The 16,208-nt window shown below is 36.0% G+C and overlaps 1 protein-coding gene across 26 annotated transcripts in view; it reads left to right on the forward strand.

Moving 5' to 3' along the window:
• ATP2B2 (ATPase plasma membrane Ca2+ transporting 2) overlaps positions 1–4,399 on the forward strand; it is a 415,848-nt gene extending 411,449 nt beyond the window's left edge. For 24 of the 26 annotated variants that reach the window (XM_080606728.1, XM_080606718.1, XM_080606717.1 and 21 more), the window contains one exon: positions 809–4,399. In XM_080606728.1, the coding sequence (XP_080462854.1) occupies positions 809–1,120 (312 nt within the window). In that variant the 3' untranslated portion in view covers positions 1,121–4,399. The remainder of the gene's footprint in view (positions 1–808) is intronic. The other 2 variants (XM_080606724.1, XM_080606720.1) reach the window with 2 other exon arrangements.
• Positions 4,400–16,208: the final 11,809 nt, after the last annotated feature.

The following is a 16,208-nucleotide window of genomic DNA, read 5'->3' on the forward strand; positions in this document are numbered from 1 at the left end:
AAGTTAAATGGCTAGAACAGTGGGTCTATACTCGAGTGTTTACCTCACATATGCATGAAGGAAAAATAAAAGTTGGTTCAACAATACGATGTTCACATTATCCAGGCTTCCAAGTGTAGTTGTTGTGTGCAAGTTATCTCTGTTCATGTGGTAACTGTGGTTTTTTTTTTTTCCTTTTTCCTTTTTTTTTTCCTTTTCCCCCTGTGATAGCATGATTATGCTTAGTATTTTGTCTGCTTGGCTTTTTGTGCTCTTGGCTGCATTCATTTATATTTTGCTTTAAAACATTGATATTACTGATAGCTTTTACCCTTGGCTCCTGTGTGTCTCATATGTACCCATCAAACTGTGTCTCTGTTCTGTGCTTTTCTGTTTGTGAAGTGTGATATGTTATGTGTAATGTGTTTTTTTTTAACAATACAAAAGAGACTTTTTTAATTAAAAAAGCCTTCCTACTTACTCACTGCAAAACTATCAACATGCATGGTTTTACATTTGCATTACAATTAACATGGCTTGTCTTTTACTAGGGATGTACCACACGAGTGGATGTTCGCTTTCTTTAACCAGTACTTCCCATCAGTTCTTTGATGGCTTTAAACTTGATTTATTTTAATATTGCAGTTGATACAGATATTCAAAATGCACATAACTGAGCCACTCGTTTATGCATATAACATCCAGAGACTATGGACTTCAGCTGCCTGCACTGCCCTAACCATATGCTACATTCTTCACAAAGTATTCTCTAACAGTGTTGCCCTTTAAAGGTGCTACCTCTGACATCTCCTTCCTTTTCTCCCCCCAGATCCGCGTCGTGAAGGCATTCCGTAGCTCTCTCTATGAAGGTTTAGAAAAACCAGAATCTAGAACCTCTATTCACAACTTTATGACTCATCCTGAATTTAGGATAGAAGATTCCCAGCCCCACATCCCACTCATTGATGACACAGACCTAGAAGAAGACTCTGCTCTCAAGAAAAACTCGAGTCCACCGTCTTCGCTGAACAAGAACAACAGTGCTATCGACAGTGGAATAAATCTTACAACTGACACAAGTAAATCAGCTACCTCTTCTAGTCCAGGAAGCCCAATACATAGCCTGGAGACATCACTTTAGCTGAAAAGGTCACCGCAAAAAAAAAAAAAAAAATAGTAAAATAAAATAAAAACCACAGCAACCGAAATATATAAATATATATATTAAAAACATTGCTGGCTGAAAAGCTGTTTGAACTCTTATTCACTCTGAGACAAGTGAATGAATTGTTGATCACAATGGTTTTGGGGAAAGAATGAATGGCTGATTTACATACCCCCTCTTGTTCCCTTTCAGAAAAACAAAACAAACAAAAAAATACCCTCCTGCATGAATGTACTGTACACTTCTGGCCCTTCTTTCTCTCTTTTTGTTTCTCTTTATTTTTATTTCATTTTGTTTTATTTTTCCTCCTTAAGCAGGAACTGCAGAGGACTTCTTTCTGAGGCTATTTATCCAATTCACTGGTCTGTGAGTTTTTTGAAATGCTTGTGTGGCATGGACTCAATTGTATAGATTAATTTAAATAACTTTTTTGAAGTTGCAAAGCTTAACTTGCACAGTAGATTTGCACCAGTTGGACAGAGGAACTTAAACATTTATGAGACTATATATAGAGATATATACATATAAGTATATACATAATTAATTATATATATGTATATATCTATCTATATATATATAGTTATATATATATAAAGTTTCTTTGTTGGCATGTTGCCTTGTTTCTGCTCAAATTGCTCTGACTATTTTAACTTATTTATGTCCTAAAAAAAAGAATGTAATTTGTTTACAAGCCTGTAGATAATATCCTTAACTATTTGTAGGGTTAAGAAAGCACTTCCTGCCGAAGTAGTATAAAAATGGCTCAGCTCAGCTCATTGAAAACATCTGTAATATTGCACCCTGGATATTTTATTACAACTGTGTTCTGATTTCTGCCTGATTTTTATTTTTATTTTATTTTTTTTTGTTAAGTAATGTAGATATTGCTAGTAAATAACAAAAGAAGCCAAAATATAACACATTGGATGTAGCATTGTGATCCTATATACAGGGAGGTAAACCAGGCTTCCTTTGTTTCAAATAAAAATCAGAATGATCAGGTTCTCTCTCTTTTTTTTTTCTTTTTTTTTTTTTTTTTCTTTTTTTTCCCTCTGATAAACTGCTTGAATTTGTTTTGGTGCAACAGATGATCATGGAGGCTATTTCATTCTTTAAACATATGGCAATGGCTTCCAAAAATAATTTTGGAGAGAAAGAATGTGAAACTGAGTTGAGTTTATAAATAACAGATTAAAAATAAGTTATATTTGGTTTGTCTATATGGAGATCAAACTAATGTTAAAATATTGTGATATATTGTGTTAATCCTTTTCAGTTAGTAATTTAGGCATTTATTTCCTTACTACTTACAAAGTATGGGCTGTTGGCATTTTGGATGAAAATTACTGTAGGTTGTTGCTTTAATTTTTTTTTTTTTAAAGAAAACTATCATTTCTGCACTACTAGGTCTGACTGAAGCTATATTAATTGTGTATTGAGATATGCTTTGTGTGATTTTGTTTTTAACCAAGCTTGTCTTCCTGTAGTCACAAGGTATACTGTAACAATTGTTTTACTTAGAGCTTTCTACAAAGAAAGCTATTTGGAAAACCTGCAGTAAGAGGGTGAAAAATATTTTTCAAGATGGTAACAGCCCTGGTAACTTAAAACTTATGAGCTTATATAATTGCTATGTCAACCACTTGAATGCTAAGCACTTTGTGGATCACAGATTTTTCATAAATAATTTTTGTATTTAATATAAAGTTTGCTTGGAGACTTTTCAGCATATGATCTTTTCCATAATTGTACAGTGCAAAAGATATTTTGAATTACACCACTGATTAAGCCAGATGTGTTGAAAAACACTCTCAAACTAGCTTGATAAATTGATTTGTTAAGGTATTACTGGTTGTCTTAAAGTTGGCTAATAACATGGTGCATCTCTGCAGTCACAAGAACTAATCCAAGCCAGAACTCTCCAAAACAAGATTAGACTCATGGCCAAACTGCAGACTGAACTGACTAAAGTGTTTTCAGGGTGCATCAAGACTATTCAGCCAGGTAAAGCTCAAATCAGCTTGAATTGCCAGCTTCCGGACTTTTGTGTAGAAGCTTGAATGTTTTTGGCTCAAACTCATAGTTCGCTGATCCAAACTTTTCACTGACCAACACAACAGGTCTTGGGAGGCGTATACAACTCTGTTTTCAACAGATAGTGGTACCCATTTCTTAACAGTAAAAAGCTAGCATGAAAGCATTATTATTTTAGCTAATTCCTAGCAACAAAGTGATTGAAACTCAGTCAGGATTGTTCTTCGCTTTGTAAATATGGTGATTAACCTTTGTATAACATGTATTGGGTTTCTATGGCCTATTTGGGATATCATATTCAGAAGAAAAAAAGTGTTATCTATTTACAGGGAAGCCTCTAGCTTTGGACTTGAACATCTTCAAAAGCTGTTAATACTGGAACAATTTATTTTCAGCATCTTAACACTGACTCTTTGCCTTTTTATTTTCAAACACTTCATATTTTTTCTTGGTTTAATTTTTTTTTTTTTAATTTTCCTGTAGGAGTACCCCTCTCTAAGGTACCATTTGCAGACTTGAAAACTGTTAAGAAAATGAACACTGCATTCTGTGTATATATAGTAAAACATATATAAACTGAGATGCATAGAAAACTTGGGCTTTTGTGAGCAGAGACTGTGCTTTATGTATATGATAAATGATAGATTTTTTTTTTAAAAAAGCAGAATAGCTATGACCTTTCAACTACAAGTCGTGCATCACAATTCCTTTCTTTTATTGCTTGACCTCTCTGTGATGGGAACAATGGATCAAAAACCAAAATGATCAGTTTGTTAAAATTCCCTGCAATATATAAATGCTCGCTCTCGACGTACTGTACTTAGCAGCATGAGATTTGTGGACAACAATACAGTGGTACATTGGCAATCCATCCCACTAGGGGTTATTAATATATGTTCATTCATCTGTTTTTATGAATTTTTTTATCTAGACAATAATTGTAAATAAAGAACTTACTCTGTCTGTTCATTTAATACTATGCAAAAGGTTATGCTTTCTATTGTTATTCTTATTCCTACAGTGTGATGCTGGAATGTTTGTGGTTTCAAAAAAAAAAAAAAAAGACAAAAGTAAGTAAAATATGTGATGTAAATTATTTTATAGTTTGAAACAAAATGATAAAGTTTTACTCTTGCTGCTTACTGTCTAATAGATCTCTCTTGGCAGGAGCACAAGTGGAAAATTTAAAGAAATAAATTCACAAAGCAGCATGAACAATAACAGTCTGAACGTAACAGCTTTCTTTATTTTCACTTGAAGTCATTAAATCTAGCGTTAGGTTCCCACTGGCATGTTTTAATGTAATCGTGTATGCCAATGCTCTGGATTGGCAGCAGGAAGCCTGCTGACCAGCCAGTGGTTGCACTGGCTACCTCAGGCTTTCCTTACGCCCAGGTGCTGAGTCAGCCCCGAGTGCTTTGTATTCCTGTCTGCTGCGCGACAACTGCTTGGTCCATGCTGTGGTGGTGCATGGTGGTGGGAATGGCTGAGCTGAATGCTGCAGAGAATTTGGCTGAAATTAGTAAGTACAGAACAAGGAAGATGCATGAAGGCCCTGTCAATTTGAGTACGAAAAAAATTAGTTTAATGTTGGTCCTAAGATGAGCGTCAAAGTCTGTTTCCCTATCACTCAGGCCCATATTACATATCCCTCCATTAAGAATGCCTTTTGCATCTCTTTCACTCTCTGCCACTCTTAGAAATATTAGCTTTGACACCTTTTAGAACTGTGGGTTAAGGCCAGGAGGTCCATGTCCTGCCAGTTAAGACCTACCCTAAAATCTCTGCATATGCAGTACAAGGAACAAATGAGGGATTGCCCATTCTGCGGCTCAGACACTCAGCCCTGAAAGTTCCTAGCGCCTCCCACCCACAGCCTGGATTAATGAACAGATACAGGCTGTGACCATGCAAAATTACTGCTCTACCAATGGCAAGGTTTAGAAGTTAAACAGGCGTACAGATTCCAGCTTCTCGCACAAGGTGTGAGGTAACTGTCATAACCACATTTTTAGAGGTAAAATGCTTCACATCACAGACTCTTTTGTCTTCTTAGATTTCAAGCTTTTACACACAAATTCTGTATGACAAGAAGCATCCGATAGCAGCACTGCCAAAACTACCACAAAATAGTACTAAAGTGGGAGAAAAGTTACCAGTAAATAAAAATTAATTCCACAGAGTAAATTAACAAAAACCCTGCAGAAAATTGTTGTTAGGGCATACTGTTGGACAGTGGCTTTCTTGGACAAATTGAAATTGTGAGCTCAGTCTAGGTGACAAGCTGACTTTTTTTCTTTTAATTCTGTCACCCATTTACAGGTCCAGTTGCCCTCCTTTCTACACACATAACTATTTACAGCCTCAGTCCAGGTGCTTTTGGCAGGGCTCTTCATCTCTGAAATAAGTATGCACATGCTAAAGTGTTTGGAAGAAAGAGGACTGGGATTTTTCAGTGGGTTTTAAGCAACATATATGTTAATCTTCTGTCAGCTTCAGAGGTCTATTTTAGCAATTGCACCTCTTCAAGATGTTTTTGACATCTTTGTAGCACTGCATGGAAGTGAGCCAAGCATGTAAATTTAGGAGAATATCAAGGAAGAAATTCCCCACTATACTAACTTGCTATTCTTTGCATCAAACTGAAGATTCAGAACGGCGCATAATACTTAAGTTATTAGTCTATCATGGGTAATTCACATCCTGATTCAAAATAAGGGTGCCAGGTTTTATTCTTGCTGTTCTTCTTTTATCCATACTAAATATGCCACTAAGAAGACAACAAGTTAGTTACACACACATAGATAGAAAAGTCAAGCATTGATCGTGCATGCTGATGCTACACCAAGTGCCACTGCATGTCTTTGTCATGAGATGCTGTACTGACACAGGATGGGGGAAATGGTTCAGAAATAATGGGTGAAGGAAAAGAGAAAGGAGAACAGTAAGGAGCAGGAGGAAAAAAAATGCAGGTGCATTTATACTTCACTATATGCTGAAATGAAATAAACTCCTAATAGGTTATTGGTGATTTGATCTAGGCACTGAGTTCTAATACCACAGATATTTAAGTAGTATCTTCTGTCTTTTCCAACTAAAGTTAAAATTCATAAATAGGCTCAGGTTGGCATAGGTTAGGCATCCTGATTTACAAAACTTGCTCAGCTGTTACCTCAAACCTGTCATCTCATGAGAAGATTGATTGGAAGAAAGATGATTGCCTTCCAAATTATGTTTTTCTATTATTCTATGACACAAAAATAAACGTCACAACTTGTGGTATTGGTTAACTTCAAAGTAGCATTGCACTTCTCACAAAGGTTGTGAGAGGATCAGGGTTCAACACTTCAGGCTTCCTCTTGGTTTTATGGTATTATTGTAGTTGCTTTTGGGGAAACCACAAAAAAGTAAGCAACAGACATTTCCTATATATGTTTGTATTCCTGCAGCACTGTGAGACACTGGCAAGGATGAAAGAAAAGTTATTCATGGTCCAGATCAGGACCAGGCAAACATGTAAATTGCTCTGGATTATAAACTACAGATCCATATTTTGAATTTTATCAGCATAGGTAATGCTCAGATTTGTTCATCCACACATTGGTAAGAAGAGGTAGTGAATGCCAGAGAAAAGTGATTCTTTTTTCTTTCTACAAACAGGCCTCAACAGGTATATTAATTCTATAGTAAAATAAAGTGATGGAAACTGAAACTAACTATCATCAAACTACTTATTTATTAAACAAGACAGACTGTTGAAAGACAAATCAAAGGAAATATTTATGACAACATTTTCTCCCATATGTTCAAATAAACATTGATCAACTGTGTATTTTATGCTGCCGGTCTGGGAGAGCATTTTTGCCTGGTACCAACTGAGGTATTAAGCGCTGAACGCACTTTTCTGTTTATTTGGTCTATGATGGAATTGTTCACTTTTCAAGCAACTCATAGAACACCTGCCTCTCCTCTTTGTGTTTGTGGATTTAAGAATGGTTAGAAGTTGAGCTGGTATAAGCAGTGTTGATACATAGCCAATTAAATTACTTTATTTTCATAAGATCATCCGTAACTATGAAAATCTGAAAAACAAGTTATCTAGTTTTCTCTAAAAAACAAAACAAAACAAAAACTATAGAATACTTATGTCATCTCTTTAAGATGACCTATATGTTACTTTCATCAGAGAGTTATTTCAAATTCAAGTTTTGTAAGAGGCATTTTAAATAATTTTCTAAAAAGATTAGAGAGTACAAGAAGATAAACATTATCTGGTGACAAATTATATGAGTAAGTTACAAACTTTCTCATCAAAGCATGTCAACTAGGAAAGCTTTCTTATGCTTACTTTGCATAGGTACAATTAATCATAATTCTTAATTTGACCCATTTGGAATACTTTTATAAAAGACAAAGATTACAGGAGTCATAGAACCTGTCATTGTTTACATAAATAGTGTATTAGGTTTGGCAAGTAACTGAAACAAATCACATTCTTTCTGTCAAAAAAAAAAAAATGCTAAAGACTATATTCCATACCTTCTTTAACTCCTGATAAACTTGCCATACCTCTAAAAAGTTTTATATGCCAGCACTAGTGTTTATGTAGTTATATGGTGAACTGGATCAGGCTGTTTACCTGCTGAAAACTAGGTGTTGTGGCTGCTGGATAATTCCGGCCGCTTTCTAGGCAGTTCCATGACTGGTCTCACCATATTTGCTGGTGAAGGCTAGAGCTGGGGCAGAGAAGCAACAGTAAAATCTGTTGAGAGATAGAGAGAGGACAGAATAAAGCCACAATTATTTCAGATTAAACTGACTGTTCTTCCAAGCCAAATTCAAAGGGAATTGAACAGATGCCTCTAGTTTTTGTTTGACTGTCTTTCTGTCTTACCACTTAGGTACCAAAAATATCATAGTGAATTATGGTTTCAGAAGCAAAAATGCAGAGTCACAAGCCTCTGCTCAGTGGCTGCTGTAAATAAAGCTGATTTTCTGCCAGGCAGGTGCTTGCATCTGACAAAATACCATCACGCTTCACATGAACTGACATACTTGCTGGAAGTCTGAGCAAGGCTGAGGGGACTTATCTCTTAACAGAGCTGTAGGATGTACAACATTGGCTGGATCTGGGGAAGCCACTTTTGATTATATATATACCTTTATGGTGGAGTTTAATCTATTGTCAAGAATTAAAATCACTTATGGTTGATTTTATTATCCTATTTTATCCTCCTGTGAGGAATTTGGATATTTTCAGTATTTTTCTATAATACTTTCTGTGCTGTTTTCTGTAAGACCGAAGTGATAAAAAGGGTTTTATTAAATTATGCCTTTTTACCTATATCCCTAGATTAGTGTCCAGTAGCCTCCAATACCCCTTGACTCCTCGATATGAATTGCACTTTCACTGTATGAGAAAACAGAGAAAAAATACATTGGTTGAGTATGCTTTAGGGATTATTCGATTGCCTTTCTTTGCATTTTCATGTTTAAGGCTAGAAGCACTACCTAATAATGACAGAGCATTTTGTCTCCTCAGCATTCCTGCCCATCTGATGGTGCCAGTACATTTTGTTCTTGAAAATGTTCATGCTGATCTATGATGTGCCACTGGCAGAGCATTCTTGTGTTAATAGTGGGCCAGCACAGCGGAATGGAAATCTGCCATTCTTCCAAACACCAGACACTACAAATAATAGCAATCTCCTGATACCACTTTGAATTGCCTGACGTCAGAGAATACTGCTTTGTTGGCTAGTTACAGTCAAATCTTTGCTTAAGATTCATTTTCTTTCAAAAAGGAGACCCCCAGCAGTCTCTCTATGCTTAAATGTTCAGTTCCATTATTGTATCCTGAAATGGGACTAAACTGTTATGATTTGAGATTCCTTTGTTCAGTAGCTTACATAATGCACATGCTACATTGCACAAATCATGTCTTTATAAAAAAAAAATTCAAAAGAGACATTCTTTAGGTTCTCTCGTCATCTGAGACTTGGTGGGGAACTCAGACAAGTAGTACTGATAGATCTCTTCTTCTAAATTAGTTTCACAAAACATCATTCGAAAAAATCTTATCAAAGAAAAAAGATCTAGTTTAAGAAAATAGCAGCTAGTCATCAAATTATCGTGGGCTCAGAAAACATCTGATTTTAAGACTTTGCAGGCATTATCACAAAGGAGAGGAGAAGTCCTGCTTTTGCCAGCTTTAACAAAATACTGCTGTTGCTCCTGAGGCTGCAACTCAATGGTGTCAGAACAGCAGAAAAGTCAGTATAGCTCTGGCCACTTGGGCCTCTTACTATGGTCCTGTGAAAATGAGCTTTGAAAATGACACGTGAAGAACACTGTAAGAGAATTTCTAATAAGGTAATTTTAGTAAATGGTTACAAAATCCTCAAAATAGTATGCAGGTTTACTTCCAAAAAAAAAAAAAAAAAAGAGTCTAAGTCTGTATGCTGTATTAGAAAATTTATTTTCTTTAAAAGACAGATCTCCCCCTTTTTTATTTCTGAGAAGGTGTTTTTTTGTTTGTTTTTGTTTGTTTTTTTTTTTAATATTATATATATACAATCTTCATAGAGTTAATAATTTCAAAAACTAATTGCAAGCAGTCTCACTGAACTACAAACGAAACTACTTGGTAGAACTTGTCATAGCTTGTAACACATACATTTATTAAGCTTAATTAATAATTTTTTTTCTAGGTTTTAAACAATGGTTAGTTTAAAAAGCCCTATGTTATTTCAAAGTTACCATGGCTCAGTCCCTGACCAACAATTTCAAAATGGTAAAAAGCTTTTTTTTTTTTTAAAAAAAAAAAAAGGAAAGAAAAAAGAAGCTAACACCTATTAGAAGCTTTTTCAAGACTGAAGTATTTGACGCTCATTTACAGGCTAAGCCAAAAGGTACAAGTGTTTGCAATCTTGTGATGAGAACTGTTGGCACTTGTAAACCAACAAAAGCAGCAGGTGCAAGAAAGAAATCTTTTGAAGTCTTATTCTGCAAAAGTACTAGCTATCCAGAAAATATAATGTTAGCAACAGTCATATATTGCTAAGCAATTACCCAAACCAAATCTTTGAGCTCTGGTATTTCTGTCCGCTATTAGCTATCATAGTTATCTAGTTTGCAAACATAATAAGCATCAAAGCCACCAAAAACTGAAGGTTGGCTTGAATAGTAGTTGCAGGTGTGTGAGCTGCTTAAGATGAAGCACTGATGTAATAGCAAACAAGCACGTTACCAGAGAACGCTTTGTGAAGCAAGAAGGTGGAAAAAAATCTACTGCGTGATGGTGCGATGGGAGAAGATATGGTCTGAGCAGCTATGCACTGATTTATTGACAAGGTAACATTAATGAGTTGAGAACACAGTAAAGGTGAGCGTAGTGTTTTAATTCTTAGAAAGTCTCATTGGAGGAGTTCAATTCTGTTCAGCCATTATATCCTTCGAGATTATTTTGACCTGCGGTGTGTTACTAAGCAAATCTGGAAGACATTAATGTAGCATTCCTGGTGAAATCAGTAAATCCTGTCTACTGCAATGATAGACCCCCTACCGCTTTGATTTACAGTCTACCATATGCTTGCTCTTTTTGTTTGTCTCTTGTTCTGTTGCTTGTCATCAGACTTACAGAACCTTCCTGGGAGATCTGGGCTCCCATGGGTCAGAACGGTGCAGCAAAACTCCTCTGAGGAAATAGTACTTTTATTCTCTCATCTTAAACTTAATATGTTTGATGGCAATGAGCAGCATTTGAAACTTATTAGCCCAGATACACAAAAACTATTTCAATTATTTGGATTAGGATTTCATTTGTTGTCATTGCTTTTCACTTCTGTTCCAATCTGTATTTTGTGAATTACACCCAGAGACCTATAATTGAAGTAACTTCTATAAATAATGAAAAATTATCTGGCAATGTCCCACATCTCAATACATTATTCTCTAGTTATCAGTATCTCACACTTACTATTACTCTTTATTTCACGTTTCAGCTGATAGACTGCAGATACTTTTTACTAATTTTAGTAGCCATCTTTTCTCTACTGTGAGTTCAACCAGGCATAAGCTTTCCCATTAGTACTATATTTAGTCTTCTTGACTTCAGGGGCTATTCTTGCTATTTGTATGTTGCTTTATAGATAGAAGGCCACTTAAGGGTACAGGAAACTTCTGGACTCAAGCTTTAAGTTTGTAGCTATTTGTTTTTTAGGATGTCTTCACTGACTTGGAAGCACAGAGTATCTCAATGTGAAAAGCCCTCTTGTGTGATTAATAAGCAAAGCATAGATTAACATTGAGATGGGTTGCTGTCTAAATAGAGGAGCAGAATTAGGATGGGAGTTAACTACACTTGAAGTCAACTGGATTTTTAAGGATCCTTCTGATCCATCTTAAAATTCATTTAAAAACTGAGCTTCACCAGATTCTCTTATTGCTCATTCTTGTACTTAATTGCAAGCTGCCCATCTCAAATGAAGGTGCAAGCAGTACTTGTATTTAACATTTAGTATTGGTGTTAAACACTTGCAGATTTGTTTATGCAGAGAAAATACAGTAATGCGTTATTTTAGCTTTATGGGAGTTGCTTCTTGTGGCAACAAAGGCTGAGGTAACACTGTGGTAATGCAGTGAGTTGTGGCACGAGATTAATATGTTTTTGTTCCAGACGTAGGAAAATACTAGGAACAGATTTTTGGACTGAAAAAAAAAAAAAAAGCTATTTTCTAGTCAGAATATACAGATACACTTTTTGACATGGAAAACTGAAGGAAAAAAAAAAAGAGAGAAAAGTATTACATTTCCAAGAACTGTGGTGACCTGTTCTTGTCCATAAAATCTCTGACAGATCCTCAGAGGGTTGTGACTGAGAAACCTGATTGATGCTGTGCGTGTGCAGCCTGGTACAGGCTTGTAAACCTGTTGGCTTTGGACAGTCTCCATTAAGCTCTGTAACTCAGCCCCGCAGAGAAGCAGCTGCCATGGGGGTGACAGAAGGGGCGCTGGGGAGAATCGGAATTAGAACAGGATTTTTTAGAAACTTTTTCTCCCAAGATCGGATTGCGTTTGTTTCTAACATAGAGAGGCTGAGCTGCATATCTGAGAGCCGCAGGAGAAAACCATGGTGCTGCATTGGAAGAGCAATGCCTGGGTGATATAACTTTAAAAATTGTAAACTACTTTTGAGTATTGTACAGTATAGCATAGCTGGAATGCGACAGGACCTAGGCACTATGGTGATAGATATGATAATAACTGTAATGATTCCCCATATTCAGCTTTTATGATGCAGATTCAATCCTCTGGTATTGGCACCGATGAGGGGAGAGGGCATTCTCCACAATGTTAATGGTCCATGCCGTAATAAATACTCCCTTTCAAATTAAATTGAAAATAGAGCTGATAGCAACTCAGATTTGAAGAACATGTTATGAATAACAAGTGAAGGCAAGAGTGTAAAATCAATAGGAAATGAATTCTCCGCAGGTTCTCCAGCCCACGCTGCATGGCACTACCATGCGCTGTCACCCAAGTTCAAGTATTTCTCTGCCTATTCCTCTGCAGGTTTAATGCACGTCCTACACATAATACTTACTTCCACCACTTTCATATGGAGAATAAGTAATTTATAAATTCTTTAAGTCTCATTCTCAGAATTAATTTTATTGATTTGTATAGAATAGAAAATGTCTTCATTCTCCCATTCTGACTGCCCTCAACAGAAGTTAACGTACAACTATAAAAGACATTACAGCATTAGAAATGAATCTCATTAACATCATTTTTTGCAGTCCACCACCGCAAAAACAGCAGTTTTCATGTTTCACATGAAACATTCTGTCTTCAGGCTTCAATAATTTCCAGAAAACTGTTGAGCTTTGAAGTAATCCCTTGAACGTTGAGTTACTCTGATCAAAAGAAAGAACTATTTCTAAGAATTGTAAATTTCTTTGATTTTTCTGATTATTTTTTTTTTCCTTTTCTTTTATACCCCCACCTCCCAAACCCTTTTTTTAACTGCTGTGAGTGGGATTTTGTTTTTGGTGTTTTGTTTTTGGAAGCTGGATTATCATAAATAAATAAATTAGACTATTAGCTTAAGCACTTATTCAGGAGAACTTTTTCTCCTGTAAAATTTCATGCCCAATAGCAGTGCAGGTGGTAATAAATGTGGTGATTAAATAATAATTAAAAAAGAAAAAAAAGTATTAGATTGCTTTTTCATTATTTTTCTCTTTCATTTGGCTTAAATGTGGTTGCAGAAAAACTTGACAGAGTAATCTATTTTTAAGTCTTTGGGAATAATACTTGAATATTTTCTACACCAAAATTCATGAAGTTATCTAGCTTGAGGATAAGAAAAACAACCAAGTTCATCGAGTCATTTTTCCATTGAACTATTACCCTTTTCCATATCCAGCAATTCCTGCAAGTGATACACAATATTTTGCAGGAGCACTGTATCTTCTGGTAGCATAGATAAGCAAAATGCACATCACAAATACTACTCTGGAGATGGGAATTCGATATTTCCCCAGTAAATGCACAGGATGTGTTACAGAAGTACAGTCAGAAGCATGCCAAAGACAATGGACTGGGAAGCTGGTTTAAGTAAGGGCCGAGGACAGCAGCTGAGGAGACAGTCTGGTTTAGGACAGTGTCTGAATTGAGAACAGACAGATATTGGCTCTGAAAGAAACACTACAGCAAACTGGGAAGAGGGCTGGGCAAGCCTTTGGGGAAATCACATCAAAGAAATATAAGTGCTATTAAATTTGCCTCACTTGTAGGTTAAATCAAGAAGAGGAAGGGAAATAAAAGCAGGATGTAATTATGCAGAGATTATACAAAACTGCTTGAATTAATTATGAAGGCCCTTACTCATGGCTGCAATAGATGACACCTGGACGCTGTAGCAGGCTCAAATGGTTTTCTGCTGTAAATTTTACCAATGTGTAGGTGCAAACAGAGGTGCAGCTGAAGGACAACAGAAGAAACTGCTTCCATAGCACGACTCCTTCCATATCTGGGGGAATGTAATGTGATGGTTGTCTGTCAAGTTGCTGTGCCCCTGTGGAAGGTGCTGCACAATATATGACACTCAGCTTTTTTCCCCAGATGATGTTCTGGCGCACGCTGAAAAACTTTAAACAGAAACTGATATATTTAGAGTATTAAACGCTTCTGGCTGCCACTGCAGCATTAACTCATAGAAAGGGAGTTTTCCTTGGACACAGGATAAGTTCACCTACAGCTTTGAATTGTTATGGGGTAGAATCAGTAAAGCCTTGTTGCAATTTGTGGATTTGCAAGTAGCATTCAAATACAGAGGTCTGGTATTATTTGCAGAATTAGATAGTGAGTGTACACGTCCCTGTGAGTGGATGAGACAGAAGCAGTAAAAATAAGAGAAACAAAGGTAAAAACGACACAGTCGGTTCACGGGGAAAACACATACAACTCAGAGCGCTAATTAAAGAACATGAGCTTCAAATTTAGTGCTAAGAGGAATGAGATCAAGATGTTGGACAAGGAATATTGCCTTCCATCCCCTCCCCCCACCCCCAATAGGCTCAGGAAAACACAGCTGAAGACAGATAAACACAACAGTATCAAAGAAACTCTATAAATGCTTTTTCTCTTTTTAGAAGAGTGTTAGACCCCAGGCCAACTATTCTCTGCCTTATGGGGCAGAATATAGATACTTGCAACACGATCGTATTTTTCATTGCTGAGTGTATTTATGTCCAGTGATTCTCTATGATGGTTACAGTTATGAACAGAAAGTTCAGACATGCTCATGGATTTATACGTCACAGTCTTAAAAGTGCTGTGCTCTAACCTTGCCTGTTCCACGTGAGAATTCAGAGATTATATCAATTCATTCCGAGTTATTCCAAGAGATAATTTGCAATTGATTTTTCAGTGCTCAGATTAGCCACATAGTGTCACCCTAGACCGTCAAAAAGTTTAATAAAAGGCATTCTGCCTAATCACTAGTGTTGAGAAACTGTACTGGAAATAGTCTAGAGAAATGTTCCTACTTCCTACTAAATTAACAAGCTTCTCAGGGGGATCTATTTCATCCTGCGTGACATGTCGTTGGCCAGAATCCCGCTGTCTTCAGGTGTTTCTGAAATTCTGGGAGAGATGTCTCCATACTCTATGCCAATCAACACCAACAAAGTGCATTTTAGTTGTTCTTTTCTGCTTCAGATTTTGTCCTCTGTAATTTTCATATTTGGAGAGAAAATGCTAACACTAGTGTTTGGGATTTTTAGCAATGACATACAAAAAGCATGTTTGTTCTTTTTGTAAGTTTTTGAAATACAATTTAGATTTTTGAAAGCAAACGTTTCAGAAAAAGCTTAAGTATTTAAATTTATTCCCCTCAGGAACTCCAGTGATGTTTCAAATGAAGCAAAGCAAAATCTGTTACTTCACTTTCTTATCTTTGGTTTCTGAAGGTGTATGGAACAGAAATTGGTTTGTATTCCAGGGTTTGCATTTGCCCCATATGGCTTTGATTTCAGATGAAATATTTAAATCCAGATAATACAAATTATTGAAAGAATTATCATTTTCAAAACTTTTTTTTTTAAACACAAAGCAAAATTACAAAGTATCTTTGACATCCAAAAGAAAAGATCTAAGTGCAAAATATGAGGAAACTTTCCTTTAAAACCATAAGGTCTTTAAAATCTAATTGCAAGTACAAGGTTGTGGACATTTGGATGTTGAATGGGTGGAGATTCAAAGCCTATTCTCAATCTCCACAGCAGACACATAATAAAAAAAGAAATTACAGATTCCACTTATAACAACTAAATTTCCCATGAGCAATAGATACTAATATTAAAGGTAACTAGTCCATAATAAATAACACCTAAGGCATTCTTGATAGCCACAGTTAACAGCAATCACTAGGTAATTTAAGGTGGTGTTCTTGACCCTATTTCCTCTGTGACCTGTTGTGTCTACTAAATTAATAAGATAAAAACCTGACTATAGTGATAGTTTT

The sequence above is a fragment of the Anser brachyrhynchus genome (assembly GCF_964034855.1).
Source record: "Anser brachyrhynchus genome assembly, chromosome: 10".
NCBI lineage: Eukaryota > Metazoa > Chordata > Aves > Anseriformes > Anatidae > Anser > Anser brachyrhynchus.